This window comes from Heterodontus francisci, chromosome 2 (assembly GCF_036365525.1).
Source record: "Heterodontus francisci isolate sHetFra1 chromosome 2, sHetFra1.hap1, whole genome shotgun sequence".
NCBI classification, from domain to species: Eukaryota; Metazoa; Chordata; class Chondrichthyes; order Heterodontiformes; family Heterodontidae; genus Heterodontus; species Heterodontus francisci.
The window spans coordinates 30,529,375-30,541,834 of NC_090372.1; the positions used below are offsets into that span (position 1 = coordinate 30,529,375).

At 42.6% G+C, this 12,460-nt stretch overlaps 1 protein-coding gene across 1 annotated transcript in view; it reads right to left on the reverse strand.

The window, feature by feature from the left end:
* The window catches only part of LOC137383471 (proteasome subunit alpha type-2), a 34,459-nt gene that overhangs the window by 1,742 nt on the left and 20,257 nt on the right, over positions 1 to 12,460 (reverse strand). Inside the window, exons 4-5 of the mRNA XM_068056435.1 lie at positions 11,255 to 11,377; positions 2,267 to 2,348 (exon numbers count right to left, since the gene is read on the reverse strand). Coding sequence (XP_067912536.1) covers positions 2,267 to 2,348; positions 11,255 to 11,377 — 205 coding nt within the window. The remainder of the gene's footprint in view (positions 1 to 2,266; positions 2,349 to 11,254; positions 11,378 to 12,460) is intronic.

Below are 12,460 nucleotides of genomic sequence, written 5' to 3' on the forward strand. Positions count from 1 at the left end.
AACTGGTCAGTCTGGCAAAGAAATTTACAGTGGCCAATTTTGCTGGAGTAGAGCATTTCAGAGGCCCAGTTAGAATTTTTCTCTCGTTCTTCAGCCTGAAAATTTTTTTTGCCCCACATGTTGCTGGAAGTGCGATCTGACGAGGTCAATGGGGCATCAGGGACCTTGGTAATTGAGGGGACCAGTAGTTTATCTTCTTTATGATGATTTCAGCATGGAGGAAAATAAACAAGGAATGACAGAGAAAGAATGAATATAGTCAAATCAAAAATTCAGGAAGAGGGAAAGTAAGATTGGATTGAGAGAGAACACAGTGGCGCAGTGGTTAGCACCGCAGCCTCACAGCTCCAGCGACCCGGGTTCAATTCTGGGTACTGCCTGTGTGGAGTTTGCAAGTTCTCCCTGTGTCTGCGTGGGTTTCCTCCGGGTGCTCCGGTTTCCTCCCACATGCCAAAGACTTGCAGGTTGATAGGTTAATTGGCCATTATGTCAATTTACTACCTAAAGGAATGAGACACTCCAGTTTCAATTGTTCCCTTTCTAGGTCAGCGGGGTTAAGTGGCATTGCAGGAACATAAATCCAGTTATTAAAAAGGCAGTTCTGTTAAAGTTCTTGCCCTAACTTTGTGGCAAGTTTAATTGGTAATTAGTGGACAAATGCAGCAATTGTTTGAAACTCAGGGAGATTTGACAGTCAGCTGCTATTTTCACAAGGCGAACAGTGAAATGGCACAAACCATCCAGCAATTTGTGATCTGCAACTAGACTATCCTTTGCCATCAACTGTTGGATGATTTGCACACTAATTAATCTAAATAGCAAGCAAACTCACCATTATTTTGCAAATTCTGGCTCAATACCTAATGACATCAAATCACTACATTGACAAGCTAATTTCCTTGCTCTTAAGTGAAAACGTCAAATTAATCACTCAAGGGAGAATTTCTTCCATTCGTTCAAGGGATTTGGATGTTACTGTCTATGCCTGCATTTATTGCCCAACCCCAATTGCCCTCGAGAAAGTAAAGGTGAGCTGCCATCTTGAACTGCTACAGTCCATGGGGGTATTTCCAGGATTCTGACCCAGCAACAATGAAGGAACAGCAATATAGTCAGGATAGCGAGAGTTGGAGGAGAATTTGCAGGTAGTGGTGTTCCCACGTGCCTGCTGCCTTGGTCTCTTAAGGCGGTAGAGGTCGCGGGTTTCTGAGGTGCTGTCGAAGAAGCCTTGGCGAGTTGCTGCAGTGCATTTGTAGATAGCACACACAGCAGACATGATACACTGATGGTGAAGGGAGTGCTCATCAAGTGGGCTGCTTTGCCCTGGATGGTGTTGTTTCTTGAGTGTTCAAACTGCACTCGCCCAGGCAAGTGGACAGTATTCCAGCACACTCCTAATTTGTGCCTTGTAGATGGTGGAAAGGCATTGTGGAGTCAGGAGGTGAGTTATTCACTGCAGAATACCCAGCCTCAGACCTGCTCCCGTAGGACTTATATGATGGCAAATACCACACCTATGTCATTGCAGATGTGGGTGAGCACAGTCTTTGAGCAAAAACATATTTATTTTTAAAAGAGTATTAATGCCATGGAAAAGAAAACTCTTATTGCAGGCACTAAGTGATACTGGCAAATTATTCCAAATTGGGTACAACACAGCCAGACAGACAGCTTTCCTTTATTCTTTCCCAACAGCATGCATTGTTCCAAACTACAGAACATTACCAACAGCAAAAATGATGATTTTTTTTCCTATTTATCATCATGCCATCCCTATGGCCTCTGAGTGAAAGTGCCAATTTAGTGTTGTGAACTAATGTCTACAAGGAACTAAATCAGGAATGCCCAGACTTGTTTCAGTTGGTCTTCTTAGAGTCACAGAAGAGGCTTTTATTAGATCAGTCTGGGGTGAAACTGAACTCACATGAAAATGTTAAATTGCATGGTCTATCCAGTTCTCAGAGATCTCTCTTCTGGCAGAACGATTCAAGGGTTTGCGCTACATTTATGCTCCATAATATAGGTTACTCAAGCTCCATAATGAAAAATGTGCAGTAGAACATACACCATCCACAAAGAACCAATGCAGTTTCAACTTCATTATTGTAATGTGCTGCCTTTTATTTAAAAAAAGGCAATTTAGGTAGGTTTTTAAAATCAAGATAGGCAGTGATAGAGCTTATTTTACATCCAGAAGGCAGAACCAGGAAAAAAAAAAAGACACTTTGAGAATGAGCGCTAAAAACTGCCTTCCTGAGGTGCTTACCGATGGATCGGATTGGAACAAATACGGTCGCCTCTCATCCCAACCAGCAATCAGCAGTGACACTCCAAATGGACGAACACCACTAAAACAAGAAAAAAAAAATGAGCTCTAATCTTCACCCTGCTGGCAGACCCAGTAACCAATTTCACAAGGACATTGAGATAAAACTGGCAGGAAAAAAAAAAGTTATAAAAGTGAAGCTTCCCCCAGTAAGCTGAAGATGTTAGAAAGGGGCATTTATATAGGACTTCATATCCCAGAACACTTCATACCCAATGAATTACTCGGTTTAAAAATATATACATAAATTTCAAAATCTAATCATGTTTGATATGACCCCCAAAGGCATTCTGTATTTGCAGACTACAAGGCTGTGAATGTGTACTTCACATTTTAGATTTTGCATATTCTTGATGGCCACAATAGAAGATAGGGGATTTGGTCTCCCCTTAAATTTATTTTTTCATCAAGCATTTAAAGGAGAGATTCTGCATTCCTGCCCCATCATTTAAAAAACTGTTGAAATTGGATTACAACCAAAACATTTGACTATAAATAAATTAAAAATCACCTTAACAGGTAAATATGTACAATATATACAAGGAGGGGCTGTTAGAGAAACTTTACTTAGTGTCTAGACAGAATGTTAACACACTGAACCCAAAGGCAGCAGACCTTGGGTAAGAAACCAATACTCAATTATACAATTGTCTGCACAAGGATAAAAACAAGTCAATGTTTGGTACATTTTCAGCCTGGTTTCATCATAGCATCTGTGGATGAGACTTGGAAAAGTTAGAAGTTCTCAACCAATACTTTCCCCAAATAGAAAACAAAATCAATCCGGGTGACGGAAAGTACAAACTTTTGACTTCATTGATCCATTATCAGAGTCATTATGGCACAGGAAGCTGCCATTCAACCCCTTGAGTCCATGCTGGCTCTCTATAGAGCAATTCGATCATTCTTCCCCCTGCTCTATACCTGTAACCCTACAACTTTATTTCCCTCAAGTGCCCATCCAATTTCCTCTTAAAATCATTCATCGTTTCTGCTTCCATCACCCTTGTAGGCAGCGAGTTCCAGTTCATTACCAGTCACTGCATAAAACAGCTCTTCCTCACATCCCCCGCTCCATCTCTTGCCCAAAACCTTAAATCTGTGTCCCCTAGTCCTTGTACTATCAGGTAATGGGAACAGCATGTTTTGTCTACCCTATCCAAACCTGCCAGAATCTCGTACAATGCTATCAAATCTCCTCAGTCTTTGTTCCGAAGAGCACAATCCCAGCTGCTCCAACCTAACTTTGTAGCTAAAATCCCTCATCCCTGGAATCATTCTGGGAAATCTCCTCTGCAACCTCTTAAGGACCCTCATATCTTTCCGAAAGTATAGTGACCAAAGCTGAACGCAATACTTCAGTTGTGGCCTAACCAGAGCTTTATAAAGGTTCAGCATAATTTCTCGGCTTTTGTACTCAATACCTCTATTTATGAAGCCCAAGATTCCATATTCCGTATTGCTAACTACTCGCTCAATATGTCCTGCCACCTTCAAAGATCTATGCACATGAATGCCCAGGTTCCTGCCCTGCACGCTGTTTAAAACAGTGCCATTAAGTCTATAATGCCTCTTCCTTTACCTTCTGCCAAAATGCATCAACTCACACTTCGAATTAAATTCCATCTGCCACTTGTCTATCTAATTCTCTGATCCTATTATGCCCTAAACATATATCATCCTCTTTGTACCTAATCGGCCCGAGGCCACCTCTTGCTACATGCTTACTATTTGCATGCTGGTAGAACATTTTTCGGTTCCTTTTTATTTTAACTGCCATTCTATTCTGGGATTCTCTTTGCCGGTCATATTTTCCTCTTCACTTCCCCTCTCAACTTATTGTATTTGGCCTGGTTCTCGCTTGAAGAATTCACCTGACGTGCATCCTACACCCTCTTTTTGTTTCATCATATTCTCTATCGCCATTATCATCCAAGCAGCTCTGGCTTTGGCTCCTTTACCTTTCACCCTTGTTGGAATGTACTTAGCCTGCACCCGAAACATCTCCGCCTTAAAGACCACCCATTGTTATGTTACAGTTTTTCCTGTCAACCTTTGGTTCTATTTTACCCTGGCTAGATTCCCTCATCTCATTGAAGTCAGCCTTCTACCAATTTACAAGTTCTACTTCAGATGGTTCCTTGCTCTTCTCCAATACTAATCCAAGTCTTATGATACAATGATCACGATATCCAAGAGAGAAAAATGGAGGGAGGGGTGAACAATCTGAAATACAAATGGATATCAAGATAAGATGGTAGGAACCTAAAGGTACCTAAATGAGATACAAGGCCAGATAAGCATATGAAAAGGGCTGATAGCCATCTGTTAGGCTCTTCTTGCTTGCAACTTTTTTTTTAAAAAAAAGTTAGAAACAATTTTCTGCAGAAATTAATTCAACATGATTATACCACATTTCACTTTAAATTTCCACTTACTTTAAATAAACTTAATTTATATATTTGTCTTTTTCCCTCAATATTATTTTGCACCAAGTATTCACAGCTTCCTTTAAAAGGGTGATGTAATATAAATCCTCCACAATCGCAGCTTCAGTCACAGTGGAGTATAATAAACTCATTTCAAAGCAATTCTATTACAAAAGTAACTCATCGTGAACGTTTCACTCAGGAAAAACCCTTCATATTTGGAATGAGGTCATGTCATTGCACAAGTCCGACAAAAGTCCGAGTGTTTCAATCATGTGTCCTCAGTACCTTGCTCTACGGCAGCGAGGCCTGGACAACGTATGTCAGCCAACAGCAACGTCTCAACTCATTCCATCTTCGCTGCCTCCAGAGAATCTTTGGCATCAGGGGGCAGGACCGTTTCTCCAACTCAGAAGTCCTCGAGGCGGCCAATATCCCCAGCATATACACCCTACTGAGCCAGCGGCATTTGAGATGGCTTGGCCACATCGAAGATGGCAGGATCCCCAAGGACACATTGTACAGCGAGCTCATCACTGGTATCAGACCCACCAGCCGTCCATGCCTCTGCTTTAAAGACGTCTACAAACGCGACATGAAGTCCTGTGACATTGACCACAAGTCGTGGGAGTCAGTTGCCAGTGATCACCACAGCTGGCGGACAGCCATAACAGTGGGGCTAAAGAGTGGTGAGTCGAAGAGACTTAGCAGTTGGCAGGAAAAAAGACAGAAGTGTAAGGAGAGAGCCCAGACAACCAATTTTATCTGCAGTGCCTGTGGAACAGCAACTTCAGTACCATTTAGGTACATTGTACCATGATCACATGTAGCACATACTGTCTGAGTCGACTTTGCTGCTGTGTATAATTGACAGAACTGTTACTGCAAGACTATGGTGTGATGTTTACTAGCAGCTGATAGATTGTGCACAGGATGCTGTGACAAGAAATGCATTTTTGAAGAATGATTTTCGTACTATTTCTGAATTTGGAGCAGTGCAGCACTGTCAGCTGATGTATCAAGTACCACAACTACAATAAAACAACTTCAGTAAACAGTTGTCTCCATTATTGTAACTTCGACAATAATAGTCAGTAGAATGTATGCTGCTTGTAACTGCTTGATAATTACACTGCAAAACAGTCTCCCTTATACGCCATCATGGATAACAAGGACTGGATTTACAAAGTGCCCTGCTTTAATGCTTTTTTCCCCAGTGGTGAATAGTGAGAAGCACCTATCTTCATGCACCCATGCTCAATATATTCATAATGAGCTGTCCATGATCTATATTTAAGCTGTGTTTGTATGGGAAATATTTTCCACTACATTGATAGGTGGAAGATAGACTTCATTCTACCATCTTTTCAAAGCCTGCAACAGTAGTAGACTCGCCAACTTTAAGGGCATTTAAGTGGTCATTGGATAGACATATGGATGAAAATGGAATAGTGTAGGTCAGATGGTTTCACAGGTCGGCGCAACATCGAGGGCCGAAGGGCGCTGTAATGTTCTAATGTTCTAATAAAAAAGAGTCTGTCACTCTAGAATTGGCCTTTATAGCCACTCCAGGCGCTGCTCCACAAACCGCTGACCTCCTCTAGGTGCTTACCTATTGTCTCACAAGACAAAGAGGCCAAAGAAGAAGATGCCATTGCCTCTTCTGCTAACAAACTAACAGCAGGTTTCACTTTGTTGTTGCCACTCAATCTAATCACTGAGGCATATTACTGTGTTCAGAGCAGACTGCTGATTTTGAATATCTTTTCTGACCCACAGGCAATTACATCAAGTCAGGGACTGGTGTGTAGATTGCAAGCTGAGTGTGGATATTAGAGTTTGGTGATTGGGGATTTTAAGTGTCATGTTTATAAAAGTCTGGTCTGCAGTTAGCATTCAACTGGTATTTACCCTCTAGATAAAACAGGGTTAAAGGTAGTAAAGTAAGTTTTGCAGTCTTAGGCAGGGATTAACAGGCTCTATTGCAGAGTAGCCGACCAGTCAAATCTGGTTGCTGCAGTTTCAGTTTCAAAAGGCATAAATACAGAGGGCTGGGTGCAGCTTGCAATTGGTGTGCAGATTGCAAGCTGCGTGTAGAGATTCGAGTTTGGTGAGTGGCAAGTTCGGTGAATGGAGATCAGGTGCTCCATTTTTCACCTTCCAGTATTTGGTTCCTGCCTTGGTGCAGTGGAAGGAGCCGTTTGCTGAGTACCTAGGTAAGCTATTCTACTTATAATAAATAGTCTGTAAAGTTAAGATATGGCAGGGCAGCTCTGCCAAATGGAAATGTACAGCTTGTGGCATGTGGGAGGTTATGGACACACCATGTGTCCTAGACAAACACATCTGCAGGAAGTGTCACCAGCTGCAGAAGCTTGAGCTCCAGGTTTCGGAACTCGAGCAGTGGCTGGAGTCACTGTTCTGCATCCATGAGGCAGAGGACTATGTGGATAACATGGTCACACTACAGGTTAGGAGCAAGGAGGCAGATAGACTGCCTGGCGGTCGCCCATTCCCTAAGAGAGCTAGGCAGGTAGTGCAGGAGTTCGATCTCTCGCTAATCAGTTTTCCATTTTGGATACTGGTGAGGGCGATGGTTCCTTAGAGAAGTGCAGTCAGCTCCAAGTTTGTGGCACTACAGGTGGTTCAGCTGCAGAGGAGGGGAGAAAGAACAGTAGTGATAGGGGACTTGTTAGTTAGGGGAACAGACAGGCGTTTCTGCAGCAGTAAACATGACTCCAGGATGATGTGTTGCTTCCCTGGTGTCAGGGTCACAGATGTCATGGAGAGGCTGCAGGACATTCTTCTGGGGGAGGGTGAATAGCTACAGGTCATGGTTCACATTGGTACCAATGACATAGGGAAGAAGGGGGATGATGTCCTGAAATCAGATTTTAGGGAACTAGGAAAGAGATTAAAAAGCAGGACCTCAAAAGCGGTAATCTCAGGATTACTCCCAGTCCCATGTGCAAGTGAGCAAAGGAATAAGAGATCTGAGCGATTGAACACGTGGAACCATAAAAAAATTACAGCACAGACGCCATTTATCCAGTCGTGTATGTGCCAGCCGAAAAAACTAGCAGCCCAATCTAATCCCACCTTCCAGCACTTGGTCTATAACCTTGCGCATTACAACACTTCAGGTGCATGTCCAAATACCTTTTAAAAGAATTGAGGGTCTCTGCCTTCACCGTTCCTGGTAGTAAACTCCAGACACCCATCACCCTCTGGGTGATGAACATGGCTGGACAACTGAAGTAGGGGGGAGGGCATCAGATTTCTGAGACACTGGGACCGGTTCTGGGGCAGGTGGGATCTGTACAAGATGGACGGGTTGCATCTTAGCAGGACTGGGATGAATACCCTCGCAGGGAGATTTGAAAGTGCTGTTGGGGAGGGCTTAATTTGTCGGGGAGTGGGAACCCTGAGAGGGAGCTCTGATTGGAGGGAAACAAAACTGGTAACTTGTCTGGGGTGTGGGAACCAGAGCAAGTATTAGAGAGTTATACCAAGGTGCACAGAATACTGGGGGAGATAGGTAGCACGAGAGTAGGGAATAATATATTAGGTGAGGTTAGAGTAAGGGAGAAAGTAATAAAGTCAGAATCAGGGTTAATGTGCATGCATGCGAATGCAAAGAGTGCGGTTAATAAGACTGGTGAGGTACAGGCGCAGATTGCCGTGTGGAAATATGATGTTGCAGTTATAACAGAGACCTGGCTCAAATTAGGGCAGGGCTGGATTTTAAATATTCCTGGATACAAGGTATTCAGGAAAGATAGAAAATGGGAAAAAGGGGGAGGGGTGGCAGTATAGATTAAAGGAGAGCATTGCAGTGCTGGAGAAAAAGGATGTCCCAGAGGGATCGACGACAGAATCAATTCGGCTAGAGCAAAGGAACAAAAAAGGTGTGGTTACATAGCTCGGTGTTGTCGATAGGCCACTAGCTAGTGGGAAGGACATGGAGGAACAAATTTGCAAGGGAATTAGAGGTGCAAAACTTGTAGGGTAGTAATAATGGGGGACTTTAATCATCCAAACAGACTGGGATAATAGTAGTGTGAAGGGCAGTGAGGGGCAAGAATTCCTAGAGTGTGTTCAGGAAAACTTTCTACAACAGTATGTTGCTACTCCAATGAGAAAAGGAGGCACTGCTAGACCTGGTTCATGGGAATGAGGTGGGCCAAGTGGATCAAGTATCAGTAGGAGAGCATTTAGGGGATAGTGATCATTGTATCATAAGGTTTATGCTGACTATGGAAAAGGATAAAGAGCAATCCAGGGTAAGAATAATTAACCTGGGGAAGGCCAACTTCAATGGGATAAGAATGGAGCTGGGGCGAATAATGTGGAGTCAAAAACTGGCAGGAAAACCAGTAGATGAACAATGGGCTACCTTCAAAGAAAAGATAGTTTAGGCACAGTCAAGGTATGGTCCCTCGAAGGAAAAACGTAGAGCGAACAAATCCAGAGCTCCCTGGATGACAAAAGAGGTAGAGATTAAGATAAAAGAAAAAAAAAGCGTGTTAATGGCAGATGCCAGGTAGAAAATACTATTGAGAACCAGGCTGAAAATAGAAGGTCCAGCGGGGAACTGAAAAAGCAAATAAGAGAAGCAAAGAGAGCATGGAGAGAGACTGGCAGCTAGCATTAAAGGAAATCCCAAAGTTTCCTATAGGCATATAAATAGTAAAAGGGTGGTAAAAGGAGGAGTGGGGCCGATTAGGGACCAGAAAGGGGATTCACATATGGAGGCGGAGAGCACAGCTGAGGTATTAAATGAATACTTTGCATGTCTTTAATGAGGAAGATGCAGCAACCCAGGCAATGTTGAAAGAGGAAATAAGTCAGACACTAGAGAGGTTTAAAATTGATAATGAGGAAGTATTAGATAGGCTGTCTGTACTTAAAGTGGATAATACACCAGGGCCAGATGAGATGCATCCAAGGATACAGAGGGTGGAAATCGCAGAGGCACTGGCCATAATTTTTCAGTCTTGCTTAGACTCGGGGGCGGTGCCAGAGGGCTGGAAAATTGCAAACGTTTATACCCTTCTTCAAAATTGGGTGTAAGATAAACCCAGCAACTACAGGCCAGTCAGTTTAACTTCGGCAGTGGGGAAATTTCCAGCAAAAATAATTCGGGCCAAAATTAATAGTCACGTGGACAAATGCAAGTTAATTAAAGAAAAAAAGCATGGATTTCTTAAGGGAAAATCACGTTTAACTTGGAGTTTTTGAGGGAAGAGAGAGAGGGTTGATGAGTGCAATGCTGTTGATGTGATGTACATGGACTTTCAAAAAGCATTTGATACAGTGCCACGCAACAGACTTGTAAGCAAACATATAGCTCATGGAATAAAAGGGATGGTAGCAACATGGATACGAAATTGGCTGAGTGACGGGAAACAAAGTAGTGGTTAATGGATGTTTTTCAGGCTGGAGGAAGGTCTGTAGTGGAGTTCCCCAGAGATCAGTGTTGGGACCCTTGCTTTACAGTTTTCATGAAACTTGGAAGCATTGTAAACTGTGAGGAGGACATTGTAGAACGTCAAAAGGACGTAGACAAGTTGGTGGAATGGGCAGACAGGTGGCAGATGAAGTTCAATGCAGAGAAATGTGAAGTGATTCATCTTGGTAGGAAGAACATGGAGACAATATAGAATAAAGGGTACAATTCTACAGGGGGTGCAGCAGCAGAAGGACCTAGGTATATATGTGCAAAGGTCATTGAAGGTGGCAGGACAGGTTGAGAGAGCAGTCAATAAAGCATACAGTACTCAGGGCTTTATTAATAGGGGCATAGAGTACAAGGGCAAGGAAGTTATGTTGAACTTGTACAAGACACTAGTTTGGCCTCAGCTGGAGTATTGCCCCGCACGTGAGGAAAAACGTGAAGGCATTGGTGAAATTACTGAAAAGATTCAACAAGAATGGTTCCAGGGATGAGGAATTTCAGTTATGAAGATAGTCCTAACTTCTCCAATCTATTTCCTTGGAGAAGAGAAGGCAGAGAGGATTTAATAGAGGTATTCTAAATCATGAGAGGTCTGGACAGAGCAAATAGAGAGAAACTGTTCCCACTCGTGAAAGGATCGAGAACAAGAGGGCCCAGATTTAAAGTATTTGGTAAAAGCAGCAAAAAAGCAACACAAGGAAAAACTTTTTCATGCAGCAAGTGGGATGCGCTGCCTGAGAACGTGGTGGAGGCATTCAAAAGGGAATTAGACAGTTATATGAAAAGGAAGAATGTGCAGGGTTTATGAGGAGAAGGCAGGGGAATGGAACTGAGGGAGTTGCTCTTTCAGAGAGCTGGTGTGGACACGATAGGCCACATGCCGTTGTTCTGCGCTGTAACAATTCTGTGATTCTGAACTAACCTGAAGTTAGTAACCCCATTGTGGACCCCTTATCTGTGCTGACCAATTTATGTTATAACCTGACCAATTTATGTTATAACCTATGTTGAGTATATGAAGCAGCCATATCACTGACTTACCCAGACTGTGTATATTCCTGCATGACAGAGGCCACTCTCTGTACTAGCTGGGCCGTGGGGATGGGCTCTTGATACACAAGGTAGTACTGCTGTGCCAACTTACGGGCTCGGCGAATGAGCACCCTGTGAGGAATATAAAGTAGAGCACTGTGAACAACATCACATATCCTCTCATCAAAGCTACAGCTTATCTAGTTTCTATTCCAATCACTTGTTCCCTCACTATTTCACCCCACCCCCAGCACCATTAGCTTAGAGGTGTCCAGATCTGGTCTTCTCTCCCATCTTGTTCCATCACCATGCCATACACTCTGGCCTACGATTCCACTCTGCATTATCAGACTGCACTGCCTCAGTGGACACAAGCTCCTGTCAGTGCAATGGCTGAATCTCAATCATATTTTATTACAATAAATGCACAGCTTTTCCTCCTTCCTATATCGCCACTGTGATGCTATCAAGCCTCATCACAGTCTCCTCTACTCATTCTATCTAGTACCTCAAAGCTACCAAATTCCATATTTCCCTCAGTCTTCAAGTTTTTAAAATCCCAAGCTTGCCATCACCTAATTACTACAACATTTACTTCAACTTCTCTTACTACTTTCAATTTTGATATTGTCCCATACTGTAGTACTTCAATTTGTTTAAGAGTCTACTGTGTTCAGCAGTCCATCATGTAACAAAATTATCAATGTTTTTCACATTAACAAATCATGTTTAATCAAGCCATGACTCATCACACAATCTAGCAAATAAGGCATTACTGGATTTCCTGGGTACTTTATAAACTAAGGTTTGTTTAGTGTTTTCAGAGAGTAGATGCACCAGCCCATTCTCTCAAAACATTTAACGTTTACTAGAAATGGTGCTCTCCAATGGTAGACGAAGGTGGATTTGCATCATTGGGCTGCCTCTTTACAGCGACCAGTATCAGACTGTCAACATAATAGAACAGCAACCAGAGACCCCTTTAACAATCAGTTAAGTAAATGAACCACTTGTCAGAAGCTGCTGTCTGAATTCTAAACGAACTGTGTGCATGCGTGAAATAAGTGAAACTCCACAAATCTGGTAAATGTAACTTAATTGGAAAGACTAAGAATTCGGCACTAAATTGATCAGTCATGAGAATAGCTTAATAGGAAACAAAAATGTCACACTGAACCTCAAATTTTTAAGGAACACCTTAGACAAAACATACAT